Consider the following 14,933-nt stretch of genomic DNA (forward strand, 5'->3'; position numbering starts at 1 on the left):
AGGGAATGCTGTGTATCTTCCCCTGGTCTAAACACTCTTCAAAGATATTGTTGGCTACAATGAAGACTTGAGTTTTAACATATCCACTTTGTGAGTAGCTTTTCAAGGTTTGGCCAGTTGAAGACGTAGCAGCCGAGTTCCCTTGTTCAAGTAGGCCTATTAAGGATTCCAGTGCCCTTGTTGAGTCAATGCTGCCTAATGGTATATATCATGAAATGCGCCTCTTTATTCCCAAAGATCGAATGACACATGAGGGATTTAATCTAATACCTTCTTTCATTTTCCTTTTCGGCTATGAGAAGAGAATATTTGAGAGGTAAGAATGTCTTTTTGTCTTGGTTTGCAGGAATCCATCAGAGTGTCAAGTGTGCTGCCATGCCAATGCACAGAACAGGGTCTCAGGCCCAGGTTTTGGAACTGGTATTTTCTTTTGTAAGCTCAGTGTCCAGGCAATACTGGATTTCTGATCTAAAGATCGTTTGGCTAAGGGATGATATTAATGAGTTTCCCTAGGTGTGCTCTAATGTTGTCGTGAATCTCTAGGGTGGAACTTTAGAACTTTTCGAAGAAAGTGCTGTCCTAGATGTTTTCAAAGTCTCATTTGTTATTTGTTTTTTCTGTTTAGCAGGAGGACAGTGCCGACTTGAAGTGCCAACTTCAGTTTGCCAAAGAGGAAGCAGTACTGATGCGCAAGAAGATGGCAAAATTGGGAAGGGAGAAAGATGAACTTGAACAAGAACTTGAGAAATACAAGTCGGTTTATGGTGATGTGGACAGCCCACTTCCTACTGGAGAATCAGGTGGACCACCAAGCACTCGAGAAGCAGAGCTGAAACTTCGGCTAAAACTGGTAGAAGAGGAAGCTAACATTTTGGGCCGGAAAATAGTAGAGTTGGAAGTAGAAAACCGAGGCATTAAAGCAGAGATGGAGGACATGAGGTGCCAGTACGAAAAGGAGTTTTTGAACCGGGATCACATTTCAAGCATTCCTACCTCACCATTTGGTGACTCCACAGAGTCTTCTATGGAGCTACGCCGCCACTTGCAGTTTGTGGAAGAGGAGGCGGAGTTGTTGAGGAGATCAATTTCCGAAATTGAGGATCACAACAAGCAGTTAACAACTGAACTAAATAAATTCAAGTTCAGCCCTAGTGACGAGCTGACCTGGATTGATGAAAGTCCATCTAAATGTGGCGGGTTGCTTCAAGAAGAACTGAAATCGGCGAGAATACAGATAAATGACTTAAGTGGTAAAGTCATGAAGCTTCAATATGAGAACCGCGTACTACTGTCCAATGTTCAACGTTATGATCTTGCTTCTCATTTAGGGATGCGCAGTGTGAGTCCTAGAGATAGCGATGCAGAAAGTGACACAGGGAAGAAGGAGAACGACAATGACGAATGTCGTCCTCCTCATCCAAAGAGAGAAGGACCTATTGGTGGGGAGAGTGATGCAGATGAGGTATATGAGAAGACATCGGGTTTTGGGAGTGGGAAGCCTTCAGAAATTAGTGATGTGGTTTCCTTAGAGTTGATAAGGTCAAGGGAAGATTCAGAGTCTCTCCTAAACATCAAGCGTGAGGCAGAGAGGTTGGAAAGGACCGTCGGCCATCTAATCGCTGACACAGATAGTTTGATTTATGATGCTAGGTTGCACATGAGCAGCAGCTTTTCAGAGCAATCATTGAAAAGTGAGGACGAGAGACATGATGGTCTTAATGAACCTGAGTTTCTGGATACCATCAATTGCGGGCTGAAGTCTTTTAGGAAGGAACTGCAGGCCTTCCTGGAGAAGGTCGACCACATTGGTGAAGGTCTGAAGGATCGCCTGGATGACCTTTCCCCGATGCCCAATCTCACAGAATCCTCCAGCTTCCTGTCTACAATGTCCCGGGACTCTCCCATAGGTAACCTTGGAAAGGAAGCCATGACTGACTTCCAGGTGAGTAGGATACCCTGGTATGTTTTTTTTTTTGTGCTTCTTTTCCTTTGCTCCTTGTTGGCATTGATGTGCAAAGTTTGATTTTATTTTTTTCCCGCTGCTGCTTAATTTTGGTTTCAGCTTTTTTGTTTTTGTTGATAGGGCTCAGTGTAAACAGCACGCACATATTTTAATACAACACTGTGTCCGATGAGATGTATGCTAATACTGCTGAATGTTGGCATGTCCATGGATGATGGGAGCTGAAGCCGACAGTAACAATGAAAGCCCCTCTCCTATATGTGGGATGATATTCCACTGCCTCCTTGTGCATACATTTTCTGTGCCATATCCCCCCTTAAATGATTACAATGAAGTGCTCAGATCATAGCAACACTTCACCAACGTAACATAATCTATTCAAATGCATGTAGTTTTACCATTCCGATGCAATAGTACATAACCGCACATAGAAACCATCTCTTTTCTTCCACGTTGTTCTTAATTTCTCCGACTGTACCACTTACAAGAATGTTTTAAAAACTAGAATTTGTTTTGCTGAATCAATATAAACTGATTAGAGTCTGAATTTCTTAAGGAATATTTTTAAAAGCCTACCGACTCTCAGTTGACTTATGCAATCAAGAAGAGAGCATGCACCACTGTGCCCTACAAGGATTAATGACTGACCACATTGAAATGCTGGAAAGGCGCATGTCTAAACCATGAACCTGCACAGGATATGGCTTTGCTGCACGGCCTATGTTAGCCTTGTAAAACAGCAACTAAGAAGAACCAGCATTATGCCCTGAGACCTACACGGCTTGTTTGCTTGCTGTTGCTTTGACTCATGCATCCCTCATTGCATGCGCGCCTCATAACTAGTGTTTGCGTTCTTTTTCTCCTCTCTTTCTCTTTTTGCTTTTCAGATGTTTCGGCCCATCATTTTGCTCATTCTTATTTTGGTTTTGTTCTCTTCACTCTCTTATGCCACTGTATTTAAGTTGTTTTTTCTGTTCATGCTTTTCTTTGTCTTGTAGTTTTTTCAGTCGTCTACCTTACCCATTTTTGTTTTTCTTTATTCCCTCCTGTCTGTCCTTTGTTTTTGTTTATATACCTCCCCATGCACTTAACAGTCCAAACTGAGGGATCAAATGGAATGGCAGCTTATCCCGGATCCGGGGGAGGAGCATGATTCTCGTCACTCTCGGTCCACCACTGCATCCCACCTCTGCACTGATGGAGACAATAAACTCTGCATGCCGGGAGACGAGGACTGTTTCATTCTAGAGGTCAGCATTGCAAAGTCAGTTGTTCTAATGCCCTTCTTTGAGGTTCACTCTCCTCTTGAGAAACTCACCAGAATTTTTGCAGTTGATTGTTTTTAGGGGGGGAAACATCCTTTACCCCGCATGTGTTACTCCGCAGTGCCATTACCCTGCAGTTTGTACACCGCAAACTCTTTTACAACGCAGGGCTTTACACCACAAACAATTACAATGCATTCCCCAAAGTAACGCCACGGCGGTGTTAGAATAGTAAATTGCGTTGTAATCGGGAATGCGCTGTAATGGATTGCGTTGTGAAGCCCTGCATTGTAAAAGATTTTGCAGTGTAAAAACTGCAGAGTAGTGGCATGCGGAGTAAAAGTGTGCGGGGTAAAGTGTCCTATTCGTTTTGAGGACATAGTTAGTAGTTCTTTCTTCCTGTGGATTGTGTGTCATTGCTAGTCGACATTAATAGTTGCAGCCTGAACTTGAAGGGGTGAATTGATTGAGGCGGTATTGTTTTCTGGGGGGAGGGGGGTGTGTGTGTGCGTGTGTTGGTTTGTTTTACCCATTGTGATTTAATCACAAAAGAGAGGAGTAGTTGAGAATCCCAAAGAAAGTTGTTCAAGTTATAACATGGGGACCCAAATCACAAAAGTATTTGCGATTATTTAGGTTGGCAAATACCTTAATTTGCAAGTATAAATGCCAATCCTTGGTTCACAGAATCGAGAGTGGTGTTAATTTGCCATTTTATTTATTTTATTTTCGCATGCTTCAGCAACATTAGAATTTGCTGTCCAGCATAATTGTAAGCATTTGACAAAGCAATAAAATAAGTTTGTGTTGTAGGAGCCATGCGGGCTATCACTAGTGCTCCTGAATGTGGATCCTTGTGTCTTAGAACAAAGAAGTGAGCACCAGTAGTTTTAAAAAGAAACAATGGCTTTAGAAAAGAGTTTGACCTCAGAATAAAGAACAGGCAGAATAAGGGACCGGAATGTTGAGGGGGCAAAAGTCTCTAATAAAAGAAGAGTTTGCAGTTAGGGTGTGCAACTGCTCACCCTTCTTGTGGTTTGCAGGGCTGTGAGTGGCAGGACTTAAGAGTATCTTATTCACTTGCAAGTAGTGGAGCACTGCACTCTACTGTTATCAGTAATTCTCCTAAAACACTTGAAGCCTGATTTTCAGGGCACCCTTCCATCTGGGTTTCAACCTGGCAGGAGGACACTCTATCCCTTTTGTGTGTCACTGATTTATTTTGATTAGTGGACAAAGATGGTGTCGGAGTCTTGGTCCTATTGGACCTGTTGCAACCTTTGTACGCTAAGCATCTTGGCCATTGAATTTGGAAACTGGGCATTGGTGGCGCTGCAGTGCAAAGAATCATATTGTTTGTCTAGCACACCTCATAGTTCAAGGGTTAATCGAATAGGTCACATCTATGCATTTGTGGCTATCAAAAATTAAAAATAAAGACTAATTTCAATGTAGATGTTGATATGTACAGTAACTGTAGTGCATTGTGTAAGTCCCCACAAAGGCGGCAATACAGGGACATTATCCAATGGCCACCGTCTCTCTCCTGCAGCTGTGCCTTGGTCAGAAGAATTAAGTGCAGAGAAATGTTACTAACACAGTTTGCTCACTTGATAGTGACCATCATCTTCCACCAAAGGTGACATTTATTGATCCATCAACATTGTAGGAGGTCTGCTTGGTGGTTAACCCCAGTGTTCTAGCTTTGTCACGGGTTGGAAGTGGTCAAATGCCTCGTTCGTAATTGGCAGATTTGGTCCAATGCTGGGAATGAGGATTCTTTAAAACTTATGACAAACTACTGATAGCCTGAATTTAAAGAGCGGAGAGTGTCAGCAAGCATTGTGGGGACACCAGTACATTAGATATTAACAAACTGTAAATATGCATTGGATGAGCAGAAATACAACCCTTAATTGTTAAAAGGTGTGGTACAACAAGACCGGGCGAAAGATGTATAACGGCAGGAGCGTCACACAATTCAATGGAAGAAAGACTGAAAAGGGCAGGATACTGTTGGAGACTGGAACCCGTATTCCCATTATCTAGAGATCCTAGTAGTTGTGAAGAGTTGTAAAGCATCTTTGTGAGACAGTCTTGTATAGACTTGCGATTTTGGGTTCTGGAGATTTCTTCTTGGATTTTCCCATTTAGAAATCGTGAATATCATAAGATGATGATGATGAGTTGTTAAGTTTGAATCAACAGGTCTATGGGTTGCTGTTGGAGACAGCACAACTTGAGGTTTTTTGTATGATACCTCAAGTAGCGTATTATGTTTTCTTCCTGCTATCTGCAATAAAATTACTTCTAGTCCACAGTGCACTTCCAGCCATTGTGTTGTCTGCTCAATGAATGAATGAACAACATTTATTTATAAAGTATGACTGCTATCCCAAGTGGTGTTAACAATACTCAGTTTGTGGGGCATGAATTCATGCTGGTAAAGGAGGCCGTCTTGGCCAGAGTTGGAAGGTGGTGTGGGGGAGATGGGGTAAGCAATCAGGAAGCCTTCGGATAGGGTACTTGTAACTCCTACCTTCCATCTTTGCACACCTACTTTCTGGCATGCGCAGACTCTGATGCCTGGCCTACCCCAGAAAATTATCCATCCTTACATGGATGTGGTAGATGGGTGCAACTGTAGTGCCCTCATGGGAAAGAAAGTCCCGGTCTCACTAATGATGGAGCTTTCTAGTAAGTGGGATAACATGTTAAAGACATTTGCCAAAATGTGTTAATGGAATGGGATGCTTGAGGGACTGTCATACAAAGCTCGACATTATACTTTGCTAATAGGCCTGGAACAGTCGTTGGCCAGATTGGATAGCAGAGGTTGGGTCCAAACATGCTGGCCAGTCATTGCAGAAGGCTCAGGATGGAACACTGCCAACTGCAACACCCCAAAGAACTGTCCCTGCAGCTTTCTATGCAGCATAGTCACCCCTGCAGTGAGGCATATGGAGTTATGGGATTAGTGAGGTGAAGTATGTTTGAATGAGAAAAAATTACTCTGCTTGCAGCCTCTATTCGAGAAGAGACACAGGACATTGAACCCCCTTTGTGGTTTCAAAAATGGTACTAATAACCAGTATACAGCGTTGGCTCGTTTCCTTTCCTTATTAACTCCAATCAGTATTCACTACCCCCTGCGCCATTTTCTAGAGCATCTACATTTTGATTGTCTGCATATGGACACACAGTATACTGTAAATAAATAGAACTATATACATTTATGTATGTTCATACAGTTTGTGATGCCAACGAAGCATAGGCTTATAGCTTCCTCCGAGAGAACCATTGTTGTTTTTGAGTTTTGAAATGGTCACCTTTGGATTGGAAAATCTAGGTAATGCAGCTTGAGGCGTTTAATTTAATGATTGTTTTGCGATAGTGAATGTGATGGAGAACCACGCTATGTTAAAAGATTAAAAAAAAATTCCAAAGCACCTCAAAATACCTTGGTGCCGTTGACAAACATATTGGCGAGCAGAAATTTCTAATAAAATACACTCTTCAATGGAATTTGGAGGTCATTTTTGTTTTTGAATAAAAGTGTTCCTTATAATCATTGGCAACACCACTTAACTTTTTTTTGGCCAGGATTCTGAGTTTAAGAAATATGTTGGTCAGTATGAAGCCCATCTTTTCCAGAACACACATATGCTGAGTAGACTTTGCATATTTTTTTATTTGTAAACTAATAGCAGTAGAGTGCAATTACTTTAATGAATTAGTTATGAAAATCATTACAAAGGCCGGAGGGCCCAACAGGTTTGCCATTAGGAAAATTCTTTATAACCTTTCTTAAAAATACACTTATATGGTTGATCAATTCTGCTACATTTTCTTCAGAAATCATTTTTTGGGGATAGTATTTAAATACATAATAATAGTATTTAAATACATATCATTACGATAGTGGCCCTGCTTATTGCAGAGATTTTTCACATAGTTGTTCATTGTAGATTGAGAAATGTTTTGGATTTGCTTGCTTGCAGTTTCCATTTGATTTGCCTTGAGGTTATTAATTTTCGTCTTTATGAATTTTTTTACCTCGCCCACAAGAATTACTTATGTTACCACTAGTTCTAGCTTTTAAGGTGTCCCATATAATCAAACTGTATGCAGAGGATACATGTTGGGTCACGTATGTCTGGAAGTTTGCTGTGGCCTGGGCTTCAAAATCATGGTAACTTAATAACTTCTAGCCAAAGCCCATTTGTTTCTGTTCTGTGGGTTATAGAGTGCTGCAAGGGTCAAGCAAAGGCTTTAATTGGCTATCAGACTGTGTGGTTTAATCCACAGTCTGCCAAGATTGATTAGCTCTCCCTGGAAAAAGTCATTTTAGAGAAGTATATGTCCCAAAGGAAATAAAATAAATATTCTGTATTATTGGTGAACTCTACCTGCCATCCTTTTTAAAAACTTTTTTAGGTCTAATCTGTCATGGGCTGTTCTATATGTTTCCCAATGTGATCGTGTCTGTTTACATTCGTATTGTAACACATACTTATTTTCCAGTTTCACCTCAACTTTAATCTATTTTCGTTCTGAATAGAGTTTGCATTAATGAATGTTGTGTGTCTCCCCAACAGCAACAAATATTGATAGTCCCCTGTTCTAGCAAACGGATTATGCCATGTTTCAGCATTTTACATTGACATGTTCTGTAACTCACTAAGGGGATTAGGAAGTTTACACTTCTCCATTCTTACTTTAGGCTGGTGTCAGGGGGCAGTGAAAGAGTAGTAAAGTGACCATGTTGTATCTGTTATGTTTCTTTAACCCCCCAGATCTATACAGCAGGTAAGAAGAGCTAATTGTCAATGTTTCTTCTGTTTGACAAGGTGGATCATTTGTATTTCAGACAACAATGAAGTGTCTTTCTAATTTTTGGTAACTGAAGTCCCAACACATGCTAGCCCAGACCACATGCATCTTCTGCTTACATGCTATATTTATTCTGCGAGAACTGAATTTGGACAAATCAAGGAAAACTAATTTTTATGTTGATGTGAATTGTGTAGAAGCACAATGCCTAGCAGGTTAAAATTATCCCACAATCTGTTTATAAACTTCTGTTTATATTTATACAGTTTGTATCTTGGATTACACTCTGTTCTGGATACGTTCTGTTTAGGAGGGACGCATTTCAACTGATTTGGTAATGAAGATATGCTTACTACTTAGGATATTGTATGCTACAAAATTTATCATGCCAAACCGAGGTCCTCCTATTCAATAGCACTCCCTCAATTCTACCCATAGAAATTTTGTAGATCTTTTCAAACTAAATTACACTGCCACCCTTAAAAAGGTGCATTGCCTGCTACTTCAGTGGCATTCCTTTCTCTTGACTATTGTAGGACGTATAGCTTTTTCTAATGTCATGATCAAAGTCCATCAGTCTTTTTTTTAAAGACATAGACCAAGGCAGGGAACGAAGGCCCGTACCAACTTGATGACTTTACAGATGAATACAGACGTTGGCGGGCTGGCACTCCTACATACTAGAACGTATTAAGCGGCCTTTATCGAGTGGCTTATTCAAGTTGGGCCATGAATAATCAGTCGGATTGTGTTTATCTTCAGCAGATGCTGCGAGAGCCCAATATTCGGCTTCCGGTTTTTCTTAAAGTGGTTAACTGCCTAAGCATAACAGACATAACCTTCCACATATCTTGGAATTTAGGTACACGAAAATAAAAGCGGAATTCCAGATTCTCTTGTTTCAATCCCGCATGTATATAAGAGAGTGCACCCTTTTAGGAATAAATCTAGCGATCACAGTCATTAGGGACTGGGAAAAAGCGGGTTTTTCTAGGCATAACTATTTTATGCTGACCGGGACCGTGAAATCCTGGGAACACCTGATTACCAGTAATTTCATCATCCTCCCCGAATTGGCATTCTCCTATCTGCAAATAAGTCACCGCACGTGTAACAACCAGCAGATAACCAATCCACTTACTGAAGGTATTAGCAAAACCTACCTTGTGACCAGCCTTGCTGTAATAGGCAACTAGAACCGCATGCGCCATCAGAAACTTCATGATGCGAAGGTCCCCGCTGCGTTGATCAAGATAACAACCTCCACAGGTTGTAAGGTAGACCTGCGCTCCAGGGCCTGGTATAATCAAATGGCCCACAAAACCATCCGGGGTGCAAATTACAAAAGAATGGCCTTCTATTCCAAATGGATGTTATATTCGAATCCCTAACTCATCCAGCAAATGTATCTCACTAACTCAGCTGCTTGCTTCCGATGCAGACATGATAAAGGTGACTGGTTGCACATATGTTTTACTTGTCCAACCCTCTTTCCCTTTTGGGCTAAAATATTCTTGTTGATTAGGGATAAGCTGCAGGTTTGCGTCACTCCAGACCCTCATGGGGCTCTTTTGGGTATGTGTGCTCTCCACAGGCGAACTACTTTAAGACAGCAACAATTTCTCTTCATCGCTACCCTGGTTGCCAAATCCTTAATTCTGCAGAAGTGGAGATCCTCCAAGATTCCCACATTCAATTCATGGGTCGGCAAAACGAAACTGGTGAAACAGGAAAAGCTTTAAATGCAAAGAATTGGAGTCTTAAAAAAATCAGGAAACTTTGGTAAGATGTCAGACTAAGCTCCAGCATCATGCTTTAAGGCAGTTAACTGGGTTTTCGTTATGCGGGCTTATCGTTTTGATGTCCAAATGTCTGTGCATATGGAAGATCTGCTGTCTATGAAATGGGTTCAGTTTGTTGTCTTTTTGATTATCTTTGCCGCATTTATATTTATTGCACAAATGCCACTGCTACATTAACGTAAAAATTCATACATTTTGAATCATGGCAACTAATTGTAATGGACTTGTTCGAGGCATGTGTGGGTGTATATACACATGCTATGCATACTCCTGCCATCTAGTGCTGTGTCCAGATGTTTGCAAGTTGTTTTTCTTCATAGACCTCTTTCAGTCAGAAGGTAAGGTGACTCCTCCTTTTGGTAATAATGCGCATGAGCATCAACTCCAATGTTTGATGATTTTTTTTTTTTTCACCATTGGGTTCGGACATGTATTATGGTGCTCCGGTTCGAGACCTTTTTTGCGATCCTTTTGGTGCGTAATCCACTGTACCCTTGTCGGTATTGTTTTGAGCGTGTTTTCCATCCCTTGCGTGTAGAAATTTAGAAGACTTTCCTTTATCAGGCTAATTCCCTCTGTGCCATTCCAAGTACCCGCACACTGACCTGCACAAAGTCTGCATCCTGTTCTTGTCCCCTGAGCACAAGGAAACAGAAGATTATGAGACCCGTTGGTCATTTCAATCTAAGGAGACCTTGCGGGCCCGTGCGGTCCGACGCACAGAAATGCAGAGGCAGAACATTGAACACATACCTGATACCTTCGGACAACAAGATATCGAACAGGAAGAGGAAGATCTTGAAGCTTCAACGGCTGAAGAAAGGGACCTTTTCAGTCCAAGATTCCAACTCTGACCTGGAGAGTGATCTAGAGTCACAGTATCTTCTGCCTGGTCAAGCTGCCGTGAGTACCCAAAGCCCTCACCGCCACACACAAAAACCTTTGGTTCCCTTAAAGCAGAAGGCTTCTGGGCCACCACTGTTGTCTGTCCATTGTAGGCATCGAGATTCGACTTTGGCTGCCCTGCTCTCTGGCTCAGCGCTGAAAGCGCACACACAACCTTCAGACGCCGCATTGAGCTGAGATCACATCTTTTGGCTTCCACCGCACCGATTCCAAACGTGAAACATAGATCGGCACCAAAACAAAAATCGGTTCCTGCAACACGCCCGGAACCGATTTTAGAGACCATGCAATCTTTTTTTTATAGTAAACCGAGGATGCATATACACCCAGAGACTGGCTGCGTTGTCAAGAATCGGCCTCAAAACCTTCTGCTACGAAGAAAATCTCTTCCCAACAGGTTATTCATACTGCAATACATACTACACAATCCTTTAAACATCACACCAGACCGCTGGCAGGATTATGATATAGACCCTCCAGGGGACAAAATCCAGTCCTATATCCTGCTAAACCCTCATCCCCTGATGAATCTTCCTCATCTCAGGAGCTGATAGCTAGAGCAGCACAATATCACAGGCTCACATTACATAAAGAAACTATGGAGGATAATTTTTTTATTGTAGAAATTAGGGCCCACGCATAAAACATCTCAATCCCTACCAATGTTAAAAGGTATGATGCGCTATGCAGAAGATATTTTTAAGGGCCCTGCAAGAGCACGCATGGCTACCTCTAGGGTGGATAAAATGTATAAACCTGCACCATCTGACCCAGTTTTTATTAGAGGTCAGCTTCCACCAGACTCCTTATTTGTGCCAAATACCTGGAAAAGGGCAAATTCACGAACTTCAGCAGGCGCACCACCTCCAGACAAAAAGTCACAGCGCATAGATGCCTCAGGCAAGCAAATCTCTGCACAATTTACCAATCATTGGTGGATTGCAAATTCACAAGGTCTATTAGCCAGGTTGGTAGAGCACACTGGGATGAAATGGAGAAACTCCTCCAATATCTCCATGAAGAGCATAAGAAAAATGGATAAGAGTTCATTCAGGAAGGGAAATTAATTTCTACATTTTCCATCAGGTGCACTGGACACTGCTGTTACCGCAGCCAGTGGTATTAATAATAATGTCCTCAAAAGGAGCTATGCCTGGCTGTGTGTCTTTGGTTTTAAGCCAGAAGTTATGTAGACTTTATTGAAAGTCCCTTTTGATAAGCAGCACCTCTTTGGCCCACAAGTGGATGAGGACTTAAGAAAAATGAAAAAAGATACCAAAGTTGCTAAATCTATGGGAGCACTTCAAATACCTACCAATAGAGGCTCCTTTTATCGCTCCTCCTACAGAGGATTTTCCAAAGCTACTCCCACAGATGCCTCTACATCTTCATACAGGCCACAAAATTAGTCCTATCCATCAAGAGGTTATTTCGGGAGCAATTACAGGGGTAACTTTCAGGGGCAATTACAGGGGTAACAACTCCAAAGGATGGGGTAGAGGTACCCCAACTCATACCTCCCCACCTACCAACAAGCAGTGACTCACTCATTATTCCCTTGATCATTCTACACCTGTCGGAGGTAGACTACAGCAGTGTCTTCCCGTCTGGCAGTCAATAAGATCAGACATGTGGGTTTTGGACATTATCCAACATGGTTATTGCCTGGAGCTCATCAGCAATCCTCTCAATATTCCACCTCGTGCACACCGAATTTCTCTGGAACATCAACAACTGTTCAAACAGGAAGTGCAAGCTCTATTACTCCATTACTCGAAGGAGGTATAGCGCCAGTCCCAATTAAACATCAAGGATCAGGGGTTTACTTCCTGTACTTTCTCATTTTCAAAAAGTGCGGCTCTCCACGGCCTATTTTAGATCTCAGGCCTCTAATCCACTACATACTATCCAAACACTTCAATATGGTCACACTTCCACAAGTTCTTATCCTTCTAAAGCAAGTAGACTAGGAGACGTCATGTGAGCACTAGTCTTAAAGGGTGCATACTTTCACATCCCTATTCAACAAGCACATTGCAAATATCTCAGATTTGTCATAGCATAACGATTTGACCATGTTGTATCTGTTATGTTTCTTTAACCCCCCCAGATCTATACAGCAGGTAAGAAGAGCTAATTGTCAATGTTGCTTCTTCTGTTTGACAAGGTGGATCATTTGTATTTCAGACAACAATGAAGTGTCTTTTTCTAATTTTTGGTAACTGAAATCCAACACATGCTAGCCCAGACCACATGCATCTTCTGCTTACCTGCTATATTTATTCTGCGAGAACTGAATTTGGACAAATCAAGGAAAAATAATTTTTAGTTGATGTGAATAGTGTAGAAGCACTGCACTGCAGCCCAGCAGGTTAAAATTATCCCACAATCTGTTTATAAACTCCTGTTTTTATTTATACAGTTTGTATCTATGATTACACTCTGTTCTGGATACATTCTGTTTAGGAGGGACGCATTTCAACTGATTTGGTAATGAAGATATGCTTACTACTTAGGATATTGTAGGTTACAAAATTCATCATGCCAAACCGAGGTCCTCCTATTTAATAGCACTCCCTCAATTCTACCCATAGAAATTTTGTAGATCTTTTCAAACTAAATTACACTGCCACCCTTAATAAGGTGCATGGTCTGCTACTTCAGTGGCATTCCTTGCCCTTGACTATTGTAGGACGTATAGCTTTTTCTAATGTCATGATCAAAGTCCATCAGTCTTTTTTTAAAGACATAGACCAAGGCAGGGAACGAAGGCCCGTACCAACTTGATGACTTTACAGGCAAACATTATCAAATCAAAGTCCTTCCATTCGGAGTCACCACTGCACCGAGGGTGTTCACCAAATGCTTAGCAGTGGTATCAACACATTTAAGAAGATAAACATTCATGTCTTCTCATATCTGGACGATTGGCTTATCAAAGTCAATACACATCTACTGTGTCATCGTCAGACTCAAATTGCAATAAATCTTCTACAGTTGGGATTCACTATCAATGCTCAAAAATCCAATCTTCAACCTTTGCAGCTGCAACCATAATTGGGAGCTATGCTCAACACTCACATAGGTCTAGCCTATCCAAATCAAGCCAGGATTCAAAGTTTCCAAACACTCCTACCCCAATTCCAAGACAATCAATACTTAACAGTCAAAACTTTCATGTGTCTTCTAGGGATGATGGCGTCATGCATTACAGTAGTGCCCCACACTTGACTAAACATGTGTCCTCTACAGGAATGTTTAGCACGACATTGGACTCAATCACAGGGTCATCTCAACAATCTAGTGTTGGTAGACAGCCGCGCTCATCGCTCTCTGCAGTGGTACCGCTTGCAAAACCTGTTAAAAGGGCAGCCGTTCATTGACCCTGTTCCAGAGATCGTGCTAACCGCAGATGCTTGCTCAATGGGTGGGGTGCACATTTACAAGATCTAACAGTTCAGGGTCTCTGGGACTTCAAACTACAGAATCTCCACTTCAACTACCTAGAGCTTCAAGCCGTTCACCTAGCGTTGGAAGCATTTCTAACTCACTATATAGGAAAGGTTGTTCTAGTCCAGACGGGCAAAATAACAGCTATGTACAAACACGGCGGGGGCTCCCTCTACAGTTATCACGCCTCTCTCAGACCATTTAGTTTGGGGTAATCCATCACAAAATCCCTCTCTTAGCACAACACCTCCCAGGGACAAACAACGACTCTGCAGATGCAGCAACAAGTCCACGAGTAGGAACCCCACCCCAAAATCCTCCTTCCAAACTTGCACAAATGAGGGTTTCCACAAATAGACCTTTTTGCGACCGCACATAACAGAAAATACCCAAACTTTGCCTCCAGGTTCCCACACTCTCTATCAAAAGGCAATGCCCTATGGATGAATTGGTCAGGAATATTTGCCTACACTTTTTCACCTCTATCTCTTCTTCCATTTCTGGTTTGGAATCCCAGACAAATGTCTCTCACCTTCATTCTAGTAGATCCTACATGGTTCACCTCTGTTCAAATCTACTCACTGAGAACCATGGAGAAATCAGGCACCCAAACCCAAAGGAGCTAAAATTGGCATTTGGCTCCTCAAGTCATAGAATTTGGATATCTAAATCTGCCAGCAGAATGCTTGACTATTCTTAAGGAAGCAAGAACAC

The 14,933-nt window shown here is 41.8% G+C and overlaps 1 protein-coding gene across 5 annotated transcripts in view; it reads left to right on the top strand.

Annotated features, from left to right (window-relative positions):
- Positions 1-14,933, top strand: part of MTCL1 (microtubule crosslinking factor 1) — a 490,856-nt gene that overhangs the window by 341,871 nt on the left and 134,052 nt on the right. For 2 of the 5 annotated variants that reach the window (XM_085607320.1, XM_085607317.1), the window contains exons 5-6: positions 629-1,942; positions 3,058-3,213. In XM_085607320.1, the coding sequence (XP_085463446.1) occupies positions 629-1,942; positions 3,058-3,213 (1,470 nt within the window). Of the gene's footprint in view, positions 1-625; positions 1,943-3,057; positions 3,214-14,933 lie in introns of all 5 variants that reach the window. The other 3 variants (XM_085607319.1, XM_085607316.1, XM_085607318.1) reach the window with 2 other exon arrangements.

This window comes from Triturus cristatus, chromosome 5_2, assembly GCF_964204655.1.
Source record: "Triturus cristatus chromosome 5_2, aTriCri1.1, whole genome shotgun sequence".
Classification (NCBI taxonomy): domain Eukaryota; kingdom Metazoa; phylum Chordata; class Amphibia; order Caudata; family Salamandridae; genus Triturus; species Triturus cristatus.